At 46.2% G+C, this 14,129-nt stretch overlaps 1 protein-coding gene across 2 annotated transcripts in view; it reads left to right on the top strand.

The window, feature by feature from the left end:
• NTNG2 (netrin G2) overlaps window positions 1–12,482 on the top strand; it is a 71,681-nt gene extending 59,199 nt beyond the window's left edge. The window contains exons 5-8 of one of the 2 annotated variants that reach the window (XM_063315991.1): window positions 8,695–8,769; window positions 10,116–10,283; window positions 11,474–11,611; window positions 11,890–12,482. In XM_063315991.1, the coding sequence (XP_063172061.1) occupies window positions 8,695–8,769; window positions 10,116–10,283; window positions 11,474–11,611; window positions 11,890–12,113 (605 nt within the window). In that variant the 3' untranslated portion in view covers window positions 12,114–12,482. The remainder of the gene's footprint in view (window positions 1–8,694; window positions 8,770–10,115; window positions 10,284–11,473; window positions 11,612–11,889) is intronic. The other variant, XM_063315990.1, reaches the window with a different exon arrangement.
• Window positions 12,483–14,129: the final 1,647 nt, after the last annotated feature.

The raw sequence follows: 14,129 nt of genomic DNA on the forward strand, positions 1-14,129 counted from the left end.
CTTTAGGAAGATCCGTTGAGAAGAAATGGGTGGAATGCTAAGAAACATTTCCTAGTTCTGTAGGGCAAAGATTTCTTGATCATCTTCCTAACCATCTTTCTTTCTAAAGTGACAGGCCTCTTCACTAATAACACTGGGTCTTGCAGTTGCTTATTTATATAACTGCCTCCCTTAAAAGTACATCTTTTCTGGATGTTTGTTGGAAACTACATTTAAAAGGGCACACCACAATTCTCTTTCTGGCCACTTTTTAGTATGAACAGACATTGGACAAGAATGGATGTTATCCTTACGGGTGGAAAGATGCTGCTACAGTGAAGTCATGAAGAGATTTTGTTGCTGAAAAAACGGGGGCTATAGATGTTCTGGACTAACACTAAGAACATGGTTCTTGGGCACAGTCATCTGTACCATAATAGGATTTTTGTATTGTTTTTGCAAGAAATGGCCAGCTTTTCTGGGGTGACCTTCTTGGAAGACACCTCCCCAACCAAGGCTGACATGGACACAGAAGGTAAGAAACACCTGCTATGGCCAACTTTAGCTTCCAACAGTAACTGTATCCGCTAGCAAAATATTCACTCCCCTTCCTATTTGCATTGTCCATCCTCCTTGTCTTCCCCCCAAGCTTTGTGCTCTACACTGAGTTGATGGGAGCTGACATGGCCAGACTAAGCTTCAGGAATAGTGGTAGATCCTGAAGATGGTGCTAATAAGTGGTGAGATGGTTCTTGACTCACTGCTGGGATGCTTTGAGAAGATCACAAAGAACAATGGTTTCCCTACGCCAGTGAAAATTCGCCCAGTGTTTGCACAAAGGAAAGCAATGTGATATGTAGATTAGGGGCTGTTTAGCATGTGAATTAAGTGCCTTTGTGCAATGGGTAGTCAGTGTTGGGTTTGTCCATGTTGTGTTGATAGACATGTCTTCGGGGATCTTAAATGTCTTGGGAAGTGTCAAATTGTCTTTATGCATTTAGAACACAGATGGTGGTCAGTACTGCTCCAGTATAAGTGGAGCTGCACAGTGGTGCTGAGGTGCATGTTGACCACTGCAACAGCACACCTCCTCATCAAGGTTCATGTACTCTTCCAGAATGCTTTTAGTTCAAGAAGAGCCAATCTGGTGTCCACCAGAAGCTTTGAACTTCCATCATCTCTGGTGGTTACGGCCAATGGCAAAGGATTGTGGGAGATGAAGTCCAAAACATCTGGAGGGAGCCAGCTTCCTAACTTATTATGAGTAGCAAAGTATACATGTGACAGATTGAGCTATTGTGTTTTTTTGACCATTTATGGGTATATGAACCTCAGTGCCTATTTTTAAAGTATTTTATGGTTGACCCATCCAGCTACAGTTCTCAGGATGTACACACCGAAACAGGCTTTGTTTTAACCATAAACGAGTTGAGTGAGCCATACCTTTATGGATTTGCATTGTGCCATAAACCAGGATGGGACGGCTTTTCTGCTTGTCGTTTTTTAAATAGGGGCTGAAATAAATGGGTTGAGCTCCACTTACTGTAATTTAATAGGTCTATTTTGCCTTTCAACATCTCACCCCTTCCCCCAGGGCTGATAGATCCATCCACCACACCTCTGTTAACAGTGGTGCTTGCTTGCTTTCTACAGCCTGTAGTGAACCCTTCTTTAAGTGGTCTGTTCTTGACATGAACTTCCTGAGAACATCTGAGGGCCTAGTTTTTTAGATTGCTGCAATGATCTTACAATTTTTGTAGACAACTATACTTTCTCTCCCACCTTAAATTTCCACTCGCTAGCAGCATGGTTGCTGTGGAAGGTAGAGATGTCTCCCCAAGTGTCGAGTGGGTGGCTTCCAGGCCGGATGTCCTGATGAATTGCTACCTGCTCCTTGAGGTAGATGTGGCTTATTCCCAGCACCAAACTTAGGACTGACTTTGTTATTTGCCCAAATTGCTATTTTAAGTGAACCGTTTGATCTTTAAAACCCCCTTTAGTTAAAAGTTGGTTCTTTAGTTAAGAGTTGGTTTTATACTTATCCTTTATCTCTTTAATTCTTTTAATTTTGTCTTCGGGCTTGCTGTTATATTTGCTTTGTGCTGGTTAATGACCACAAGTAAGACTGATTTGTCTTGTTTCTGCTCCTTAAAAGAAATATTCAGCTCTGTGGATATATAATATTCAATTATATATCCACAGAGAAATATAAAAAGATGCCCTCTAGTGGTTGTTAGGAGTTGTGCAGGCTAGATCAGACCCTCTTCATTAAACTGAAGGCAACTGTATTTAGCCTTGCTCTAACCTATCTCTTTTCCTTCCCATGTCTTGAACTCATCAGTGATAGAGAAGAAGTGGGAAGAAGTAGGAAGGGGGAACGTAGCTGCAGCTAAGCCCAGGTGCTCAGACTCCAGACAAATATGCTTTATTTAGAAGCAATTTCACATGGAGACATCTCGGAGATTGCTCCTTCTCCAAGCTATCCAGGGGCAACTGTAATTGAGCACCTTGGCATCCTGGTTTGACACACTTCAACCTAATTAGATGAGCCTTTGAATTTTTAACTTGCTTTCTCTTCTGCATGGAGCTCTTTTCTGAATCCCCTGTGAGAGGTGGGCGGGCGGTTAAGATAACGCCAATCACCCAACACCACTATCCCTGAGTTGTGAAAAACTGATCATCTTCAAAGAGCATCTGCAGACCAGCACTACCCCCCTGCCTGTAATGGTATGTGGGAAAGACCTTGGAAGACGGGTGGCAGGGAAGAGATGCTGCCTAGGGAACGATCAGATAAGAGAGGGCCTAGCCCACAACTGCCTAATGGGTGGAGAAAGAGGCTCAGAAGGGACCCTCCCTAACTTCTCAGACTGTAAAAGAGACAGTGGGAGATTTGCAAGATTCCTTCCCAGGCAGACCAAACAGGAAACACAACCAGATGAGCTAATTCTACTTTATTGTAAGGCTACATTAACAGAATCTTGCAAGTCTGAAAGTACAAATCTCCCACATTCTTTTGGCAGCGTCTTTGCCCCAGTCTCCCAAGGTCTTTCCCGCATACCATTATCTCACCCTCCCCTTCAGATTCACCCCCCCCCATCTCCTTTGCAGCCCAAAAAACTAGGAAGGGTCCCTTGTGAGCCTCCTTCTCTGCCCATTTTGCAGCTGTGGGCTCTGCTTCCTCTTATCTGACCATCCCTAGTTAGCATCTCTTCACCCAGTCTCCCAAGGTCATTCCCACATACCATTACACCACCCCACCTTTAAATAAAATGCTAAATAAATGGAAATCTTTAAAATGGATGAGATTTTAGCCATTGCAACTGAGAGGACCAAAACTTCTTGTGCGGAAACCCTGCAGGGTGGTAAGATGGCTGATCTTGAAGATGGAGAATCAGGTTAGCAGCTAAATTTATCGCATTTCTTCACCACCCAGAGTCAGTTGTAACGAGATGGGTGGTGAAGAAACGTGATAATAAATAAATAAATAAGCGAGTGAGCCTCAAAATGCTGGGAGAGGAAACATGTCATTGGGAATGATCAGGTTGCTCATATCTAAAATTAAAGGGTTGTGATTTGCAGTGGGGGCAGCTAGAATCTGTGTGTGTGTGTGTGTGTGTGTGTGTATAATTAAAACTTTTAAAAAGAAAGATAAAAACTGATTCAAACTGATATAAAGTACAGAAGAAAAAGGAAAAGGAAAGAAGGCAAAGGGAAAGGAAAAAGTGCAAGAGAAAGAAAGAAAAAGAAAGAAAGAAAGAAAGAAAGAAAGAAAGAGAAAGAAAGAAAGAAAGAAAAAAGATACAAAGAAGTGGCTTGCGATATTCTTCACAGCAGTCATAAGGACCCGTGAGAACTTCTGGCACAGAAGCTAAACTTCTGGAAAACTGCAGGACCAGCCCCGCCCCCCCTGCCCATGACTGAAATGCTGTGGTCTGGAGGAGAAATGGGATGTTCCACAGCTCCCCAGAGCCCTCCATCTCCAGAATGGCAGATCCCACCCATATCTGCTATTTGGATTTTCCAGGGCTCCTCCAATCCACTCGACCCATCTGTGTTGGCTCGGAAGCCTAGCCAGATCCTCCTGGAGAAACATCAACTTGCTTTCCTGAACTTGGGAGACCAGGCAGGGAGTCCCTGTCTTTCTGAGCTGCCAGGAGATTCACAATTTTCAGGACATGATTCCATTTTCAACCCACACTCTTTGGCTCAGCAGGCAATCACTTCTGCTGACACTTGGCTGGGGCGTGTGGTTTATGTGCTGTCTCATTCTGAGGTTTCAGAACAGGACTGTTGGCAGTGAGTCTCAGCAAAGAACTGTCAGCCTCTGATCACTGGGTGATCAAAAAGAATGCCGGGGCAGAAAATGGCAGGGATGGTACTACAGCGAAGCCCAGGTAGTCAACCTGCTTTCCCCCCTGCCCCTATGAATTGTATCTCACAGCACACCTGTTCTAAGGTTGCCAGGCACCAGAGGGCTATCAAATCCAGCTCCCAGCTGTCTGATATTTCCATTTCTTCTGATCTAGGAGGCAACTTGAAATGAGGACTCGCTTTCCAAGCGTTTGATGTGCAAACTAGAAGCCGATGCACCTGGAAGGGCCCTCTGGTGACTCCAGATAACTTTGTGTTCTTTCTGAAGGGTGAAGGGAGGGCACAGGAGCCAGCAAGCTTGCCCTGCCAACTTCTCCATCTGCTCAAATGTCTCCTGGTCTTTAGAGGATGGTCAGGAAGAAAGAGACCTCAAGGAGATTCAGACTGCGTTGTGCAAATGTCACACTTCCCTTCTACCTTGCTGGGAAACCTTGACTCCCATTTCCAGCTGGTCCAAGTCACACAGATTTATTTACACATTTCTGGCCTGCTTGGTACCAGTAAAACTGCTTAAAACAGATGAGGAAGGAAGGAAGGAAGGAAGGACACAAAACTGAAACAAGGCAATATTGACACTCTTCAGCATTCTGATGGGCCAATACAGTTTTCACTGTTCAAAAATTCTGTCGGGAAGCTCCTTCAGCAGATGGTTTCTTAAGTTTGGTGGCACTTTGAGACATAAAACAAAATCCACCATGAATTTCTGAGGAGGAAGAATGGCAAAGCCAACTTTTGATAAGACCCAGATGTGCTGAAAGAATTCCACTAGGATCTCTTTTCCTAGGTTTAAAGATCTGTATCCAAACCACTATGTTTGGGAGGCATGCGTCATACTCCTGCTTCTGATTGAAGACGCAAAAAGGTCACGGTGGGTGAAATAGGCATTAAAACATCGTAGGAATTTATATAGCAAAGTACGTCGTGGCGAAAATTGCATTTCAGAAAAGGAATTGATGCGAGCAACCAGGGCGCTGCAGACAACTGATGGGGCCTTTGCAGCGGCTACAAATAAAACCTGATTGGCTGTTGGGACAGATGGCTTTTTTGAAGGTTGGTCCAAAGCTTGAAGGTGCATCATTGAGAATCTGCTTGCAGAGCTATTATTTGCATACATGATTGATTGATTCTTCCCTTCCACTGCATACACCTGCAGGAGGCCTGGGTTGCTTGCTTACTCCAGAAGGCCTGAGCCAAAGAACTGTGTGTTCACATGTTTTCCAGCTTTGTTTGACTCCTTCTGGGTTTGGGAGTTCTTTTTTTTTTATTTCAGCCCTCCACTTTTTGCTCGACTGACCGGGCTGTTCAGAGGAGAGAATTCACAACTGGAGCTGGGATGGCAAACTTGCAGTGCACCTGCTGAGCGAAGGTGGCCTGGGGGATGGGAAACTGGCAGTGGATGTGAGATGCTTGGATCTGCAGCTGCTGAGCAATGGACATTGGGCTGCTAAAAAAGAGAGAGAGAGAGAAAAACTTGAGACATAGAGATAAACCACATTTACACCCCATTCAAAAGAGACAATAAAAAAAACCCAGGAAGGAAACAAAGATTATTTCCCATTTTTGCAGCTTAGGATTCCAGCTGAAAAGGCCCCCAAGAGGTCTACGTGTAGGTGAAGGGTGTCTCTCTCTCTCCATCAAGAGCACTTTTCAGTTCTCTTCCAGCTCTTTGGAGAAATGGCTCACGTTCTGCTGCCCTCCTTCTCCACCTCCCAGGGTGCATGAATGTGGAGCAGATGTTCTCAGGCCAAGGGTTGGGGCCACCATCAAGGAGCACTTGGGGATCGGCAGAATCCTGTGTTCTTGGGGCAGGTAGGGACCGGGCGGTCTCTTTGGCAGCTTCTTAAGCGGCTGACCCTGCCCATAAGATACTAAATTTGGCACCTTGGGAGCTTAATTTGCAAGAAAGCACTCTAATGGAATTACTGCAGTAATAAAAAGTGTGGCTTCAGGTGGTGGGTGTGTGGAAGATGATGCCAGGAGAAGAGGACATCTAGGGTCACCAGCTCTTGGATGGGTCCTCTTTCCTCACCCCTTGCCAGCAGCGTATCTTACACGTTCTTTTTCTGCATAAATCCCTGTTTTCTTAACACCTCCAAAATCAAGCTCAGCCCATGTAGGAAAAACTCAGCATTCTTGTGGTTTAGCAGCTCCTTACCTAGACAGTCTCAATATGCATGACTAAGTATCAGGAAGCAGGCTAAATAAAGGGTAATAAAAAATCAACAGCTTTGAGGAATTAAGAAATGAAAAATAATCATCATCATGATCTGGGAGGGAGGGAGGGAAATGAACTCACAAGATCAGGGTTTTGGCTGTCATTCCAAAGCAAGAGTAACTGATGACTGATGTTGGAGATGAAGACGGTGATGGAATTAAGTAGGAGGCTGGCCCTGATGCACTGCAAAACACCAGCTCTTGTAGCATTTATTTCCAAAACTGGATCTTAGAGGCAGAAGTAAAACATAAGAATTGAAGGTAGTTGCAGCTCTGGGCCTGGCTTTGAAGGATGGTCCTTCACCCATAGAAAAAGGCAAAGGTCATCTGGAAATCATCAGGAGTGGGATGAAGCTAGCAAAATACATCCACATCAGCTTATCATCTCTCCACCTTCTTATATCGCCTTGAATGGCCACCGTTTTGCGAGAAAACCTACAATACCTCACAATACTGGGCCCAAAGCAACAGACCACACTGGTGTCCATCATGGATGCTTGAGACATCCCAAGTCAGTGTCCAGCACATTTAGAGAGAGAGTAAGAAGCTGGGGAAGATCACCTTACATGAAAACACCCAACCAGCCATGGTGTCCTGTGCTGGAAGCTGAGAAAAAACCCCAAGAATTGCACCTAGGTCACCCAGCCCTGCTTATTATACATAACTTTCTTTTCAAAAGGGCCCTTCCAAAACAAACCAGCTTACAATGCCAGCCAAAGCAGGGTGAGAAACCCAGTCACTGTTGGTCTTCCTCCCTGCCAAATCCCTTGGTTGAGCAATGTGTTTTCAGAGCTCCACACGTTTGGTGGCACTGTGCATTACTTCTGTGCCTTGTAATGGGGGGATTCTGCTAGTCTGGTTGAATTGGTCCTGCCCACAATCTTCTGCTGTTCAGTTTGATTCAGGCACTGTTTCTCTACATCAAGGTCATTGTAACTCTTATGCTCTTCCTTCCTAAAGACCTCTGCACGGCATGCTTTTGATTAGTTATGCAATTATAGTTTGTTTGATTGGAGAATGCACGGCCTGGAGAACAATCTTGATCTATTCATTTAATCCAACGATTTCTACCCAGCCCATTCCAGAGATTCCCAGGGGTGTGTACCAAGAGCAGATAAAAGAGGTGTCCCAAAAAATTTAAGAAAACCTCCCTTAAGAATACCACCAACTAGATGGTCTCCAAAACACCGTACTGGGCATCAAATACTTGGTTCCCCAAAAGGAGTTTTGAGCATCTTCTTGAATGCAAGAAGAGAGGAGGCCAGATGCTACTTTAGAAGGAATGCGTTCCGTAAGATGGGGGTCACCACCAATAAGGCCTGCCTTGTGCTCCATGTTTGTTCTTCTCCAAATTGAAATTTTGGTCCGGTTAATGCTAAGGGACGCGGTGGCGCTGCGGGTTAAACCGCTGAGCTGTCGATCGGAAGGTCGGCGGTTCGAAACCGCGCGGCGGGGTGAGCTCCTGTTGCTAGTCCCAGCTCCTGCTCACCTAGCAGTTCGAAAACATGCAAATGTGAGAAGATCAATAGGTACCGCTTCGGCAGGAAGGTAACGGCGTTCCGTGTAGTCATGCCGGCCACATGACCACGGAGGAAGTGTCTATGGACAAACGTCGGCTCTTCGGCTTTGAAACGGAGATGAGCACCACCCCCTAGAGTCGGACACGACTGGACTTTACGTCAAGGGAAACCTTTACCTTTTTTAATGCTATCTTGGTGCCAAATGTACGACAAAGGGGTTTTGAGAATTGAGAATTAAGGGGAGGGGAGGGAAGGCAGGTAGAAGACAAATGGCTTTGCTGTGCCTCATAGAAATTCAATAGTGCTCTTGCGATGTCTTAGCTGTAGTACTGGACAGCTGCATTCACCCAAGATGGTTCATCTGGGAACTTAATCACCTTTCTCAGTTCACATTGAAATGTAAACTCAGCAGACAGGCTGGGTTTGCCTAGACACCACAAAACCCCAACCGAGATGAAAACTAAGCACCACATCTTGTGTGAATGCCACCGCTAGCTCTTTATCTGCCATAATTTTTTTGTCATGGGAACGTATTTGAAAATAGCTTGTGTTTGTGGACAAGTGAAGGGGAAGAGAGAAAAAAAGAGGTGTGTTTTTTTTAATTCTCAAGTTTTGTCCAAGGCCTCCAGACTCATCCAGCTCAAATCTGGCTCTGTTCCACTGATCTCTATTGAAACATTTCAAGGTAAGACGAGGAAGGGCAGCCTATTTGTGGAAATGGGAAACCTCAGAAGTGTCCAGATAAGCTGGAAATGTACAGCCTCCTTCATTGATGCTTTGATGTCTTTGATGTAATAAAGTCTGACATTGGTGGTGGTGGTGGGGTTTACATGGGTGCTCTTGTATGTATTACACCAGCATGTCCTGCCTTAACATGTTACTTGTTACATGAAAGTCTGGGTGAAGAACTTGGGGATTTATCATCTCAACCCATCTGAAGGTGCCAAGGTTGGGGAACTTGGTTTAATTCTTGTTTGGTCGTTCCCCCCTTCCCCAACTAAGGAACTCTTGGGAGAACTCAGCCTAAATCTTAGAATTATTTCAGGATTATTTTGTATTTGGAAGTCACATCAAGAAGACCGTAACTTTCTTTAAAACAGCAAGCATCTACAGTTGAAGCTACCTTCTCCTGTGAATGTTTAAATTGCAAATCTGCTGTTCTAAAGTAGACCACCTCTTAACGTTGGCAAGAAGGCCACCCTGTCTAACATTGGTAACACAACCACCCTGGGAAGGGGGATGAAGCTGCAAAGATGACATGATACAGGTGGAATGAGAATAGTCTAGCAGTCCTTCAAGGAGATTTTCAGGTTATTGACCATCTTAAGGCTTTCTGGCTGTGTGGACCTTCAAGGGGACATCTCTCAAATCACCATCGCAAAACGTTGCATTGCTTTAAACTGGCAGTGTGCAGAGGACCCCTTACCTTACCTGCTGACACCAGCCTTTGCACCTGGGCAGGATAATGCACCAACGTCACTGTGAGTGAGATGGTCCACCTACTCAAGCCAGATTGGCCCTATTTGGTCTTTCTGTTGATGAGGAAAAGCGGTCTTCTACAAAAATCATTGCCACGTTGCAATCTGACCACCTCTCTAATTTTAGGCCGCTTTCCCATCTCAAAAAGGTAGTGATTTGGCAGGGAGGGGGGAATGCCTTGTTTCAACATAGTCTTCCTCAAGTCAAAGAAGGAATTCAAAGCTTTTCAGGCTGATAAGACCCGTCTTTCAGAGAAGGTGCAAACCGTGGGGAGAAAAAAAAAGCACATGCATGAACCTCTGGCTGCATGTTCCATCAAACGTATCCCAGATGTGTCTTCTCCTCCCTGCCTGGCTTCTGCATCTTTCCTTACTTTCACAGCAAAGTTAAGGGTGGAAAAAACCTCCGCCACCCCGCTGAATGTGAAGCTGGGTGTTTCTACAGCTCAGCTGTCAAAGCCTTTGGGTTGTGTTTTCCCAACTCGTTCTCATGCCACCCGATGAACAAGACCGTCTTCTTTCTCTTTCTCCTCCCTGCTGCCTGGTCCCGCAGACTGCGAATGTTATGGACATTCCAACCGGTGCAGCTTTATTGACTTCCTGAACTTAGTGACCTGCATTAGTTGCAAACACAACACTCGGGGACAGCACTGCCAATATTGTCGGCTCGGCTACTACCGAAATAGCTCTGCGGAGCTAGACGATGAGAGTGTGTGTGTGGGTGAGTAGCCGTGGAGGGCGCGAGGGCACCAGGGCAGCTTCGGGTCTGTTTGGCAATGTTCCAGAGCAATGGTTTACTCCTGGTTGTGTGATGTGCTGTTACTCTGCCTGTGTCAGCCCTTCGAGGTCGTCCAGGCAGGAGGCACAAACCATGAGTACTAACACTACCTTTATTGTCAGGTTACGGTAACAGAACCTTGCACGTCAGAAAGCCCTTCTCCCCTCCTTTGCTTTTACTTTCCAGAAAACTAGTTCTGAGATGCTCCCCACACCCTTTTTCCTTCTGTGGGCTCAGCTGCCTCTTATCTGTCTGTTGTCTAGTCTGCAGCTCTCCCTCCTGTCTCCCAAGGTCATTCCCACAGACCATTACATCCTGGTAGGATTACTCATCCTCATCAGCAGTTTGAGGGCCTCTGCCAAAATTCCTGCCTACTCCTTTTTGGCCAGTGTGGGACTTGCTCATAACTTACATTATGTGCATGCTTTTCTCTTCCCCCTATTTTGCTGACCCACTTTTTTTCATCCTTCACCTGCTCTGAATCAGTACCGTACCAAGCAATGCAGTTGTCCCCAAAGAATGGTACTCCTCCAGAAGGAGCAGATCCCCAACTTGGGAGTCCTCCTGGACTCAAGAGTCCTTCTGGATTTACACCTGGATGCTGCAACCAGGGGCACCTTGGCTCCGCTTCGACTGGCACACCCATTGTAGCCCTTCCTGGTGTGGAAAGACCTGCCAATAGTAATGTGTGACCTCATCACCATTTGATTAGACTACTGCCATATGCTTTACAGGGGACTGCCCTTGAACACTACTCCACAATTTGTAATTTGCACCCAAGACAGCCGCATATAACACCAAATACAATTCAGAGTGCTAGTTTTGACTTCCAGGTCCCCATGGCTTGGTTCCTGAGTATCTTCAAGACTGCCTCTCCCAAACAGAACTCACCCTATCTGTGCGTTGTCCCCAGGAGGGGATGCTAGACCATAGTCTATCTATGCCCCCCAACACCTTAAGGGAGGTCCAGAATCCGTGCTAGACATTATCCAGAAGTTAGGAAGAGGTCCACAGATCCAGGGTCTCCAGAGATGCTCCCCATCTCATCACCATAATAACTGAAACTGGCCTGAGATGACTTCCTGGTTTCCCCCACCACAGATTTGCCTTTACCAGTCTGTTGTTCCCCCCAGATTGCAACTGCAACCGAGTTGGCTCGCTGGCCAACCGTTGTAATGAGACAGGCCACTGCGAGTGCAAAGGCGGTGGTGTGACAGGGCCGAAATGCGATGACTGCTTGCCCGGGTACTACTGGAGACAGGGATGCTTCCGTAAGTATCGCCCTCTTTCCGAGGGAATGTGTCGGAGTGCCCACGCATTGGATTTACAGCCCTGAATCCAGTCCGATTGGAGAGGCATCCATAAGGGCCCTTCTTTCCTGACCCAGCTTGGCTCAGTTTTGCAAATCAAACACTCCCTTCAGATCCCACCCCTTGACCAACTTTATTGCAACCCCTTTGAGTTTTGTTTCGGGGGTCCAACCCTCAACTCCCCGACCCCCCTTGGGCTCCTGAATCCTAGCATCAACAAAGCCTCTCTCTTTCTACAGCAAATGTCTGTGACGACGAGCTCCTGATTTGCCAAAACGGAGGCACTTGTTACGAGAACCAGCGGTGCCTCTGCCCCCCGGATACCAAGGGCGTCCTGTGTGAACAAACTAAGTGTGAGGGTGAAAACACAGAGTGCGACTCGGCCTCTGGGACATACCTCAGCCTTTCAGCGTTTGTGGCCGGCGCTCTGGGCCTGCACATGCAGCAGCTGTTGGGCCTCTGAAGGGCAAGGACGGAGGTGGCCTGCCAAAATCACGTGAAGAGCCTCAAGCGAAAGCGAGAAAGGATGGGACAGCGTGAAAATGTTGCAAGCTAGGAAGCAAAGGCCCTTCCCAGCCGCTGGTGTTTCTTGGTCCTCGTTGGCCTATCGCTGAAGGATTCAAAGGGGGTTCCTGTGCCTCACGGAGGTCACTGGTTGGACGTGGCTAAAGGAACAGGGACATCTTCTGTTGCGTCACCAAGACGGGATAGAACAGCTTGACGGGACTTTGGGGAAATGCAAAGCGTTTGCATCCTTCCAACTATCTTCTCAAGGGGCGAATTGTCCAGGGCTCCTCTCTGCACAGGGGCAACTGCCAAAAAGGGGACAGGGAGTGGGGGGACTGCCATCAATTAGCTTGCATTTTGGTTGCACTGCATTTTTCCTCCTGAATCTTCTTCCTTCCAGCCCCATTTTTATGCCTGTTGTTTGGGAGATCGTTCCTCTAAACGGAGGCTGGTAGGCACAAAGGTGGGGAAGAAGAAATTTCACGGGGCCGTATTCCCTTTGTGCCGTTGGCTGGCTGCAGCTGAGGCCTCGAACGATAGTGTGGCCTAAAAATCAAGTTGCTGAATTTATTAAGGTGTTTTTTTTTTTTTTTTTGGTACCGTTCCATTTTTTAAAACTCTTCAGTTAAGAGTCTTTGGCTTTGTTTTACCAGCTCTTGAGGCCGCAGCTGAACAACGCTGGTTTCTATTTTACCAAAGTATCACGTGCTCATCCAGGCTTTGCCGAATTGTTCAAATCCCCCTCTTTTTTGGGGGGAGGGGGTAGATAATTATTTTTGCTGGAATTACGTTCTAAAGGAGAGTGGGGAAGGAGAGAGAAAAACTAATACAGTCTCTACAAAAACATTTTACCATAAGTATTATGGTGTTATAACCCATTATATAAAGCAACTTATTAATTGCTGTTAGCTCTGGATTAATTTCCCTCCCAGCTTTGCAAATTTAACTACTTTGCTGGTGAGACCTCTAAAAAGATTTTTAAAAAAGGAATAGTAATAACCACCTTGCATTTCCTGATACCAAAGATGCAGTTCGGGGGTTGTTGAGAGTTTGCATAGTCCTTTCCTTTAAACAGGCTACCCTTATCTATGATGGTTATGTGTTCCTAGTTTTTAAACCCATGACCAACCCTCTTTTAGCATGGCTCGTTATTTGCAAGAGGAGAAACCCTTCATCCTGGTATCTTTCAATAGGACGACGACGAATCGTTGAATGCACAAAAGGAAGATCAGCACAGACAGGATTAGAACAAAGGTGGGCCACCTTTTCAGGACTCAGTGGGGCAAGAGCCAAATAAAAAAGAACGGTGGAGAAAATGGCTTAACTCTGGCAAGACCGCAGCCTGCTCACATGGGAAGAATGGTTTGGGGCTTTTCCGTGAGATTTTGGCCATTTTTGAGATGCCATGGATGCAATCAGGGGAGAGTGTTGCAATCACTGAAACTGGAGACCCACTCATGTCCTTCTGCAGTGTGGCTGGTTTTAGGAATTATTCCAGTGTTTGCTGGGGGGAAAAGCCACCACCAAGCAAATTATTGTTGGCCCTCTATTTTAGGAAATATAAGCACTCCAACAGTAAAAGTCAACATAGTCATTGTCTTTGGCTAGAAACACGGGTGGAAAACACAAGGGTGGTCTTCTGATAGACTGCGGCATTAGGCGAAAAAGAATTTTAAAATCCCCCAAAGGGTAGCATTAGCATTAGCATTACCCCCTTTGCAGTCTCTCTCTCAGCTCTGTGAAAAGTCACGGTGGCCACCACCGAAGGATGTCAAGCTGGAGCGACGTGAAGAACAGCCATTGAGTTTGGTGGGTTGTCTGCTCCAGACACTGCAGGAACCAGTTGCCAAATTCCTGCAAAAAAAATCACAGGGCTGGCTGGGCACCCAGGAATTTGCTGTGTTGGTCCTTGAGGGGGAAAAAACCACAACCCCCAACATTTAACGCTTTTAGTTCTGCGGCCTCAGTGAGA

Source organism: Candoia aspera, chromosome 16 (genome assembly GCF_035149785.1).
Source record: "Candoia aspera isolate rCanAsp1 chromosome 16, rCanAsp1.hap2, whole genome shotgun sequence".
Taxonomy (NCBI): domain Eukaryota; kingdom Metazoa; phylum Chordata; class Lepidosauria; order Squamata; family Boidae; genus Candoia; species Candoia aspera.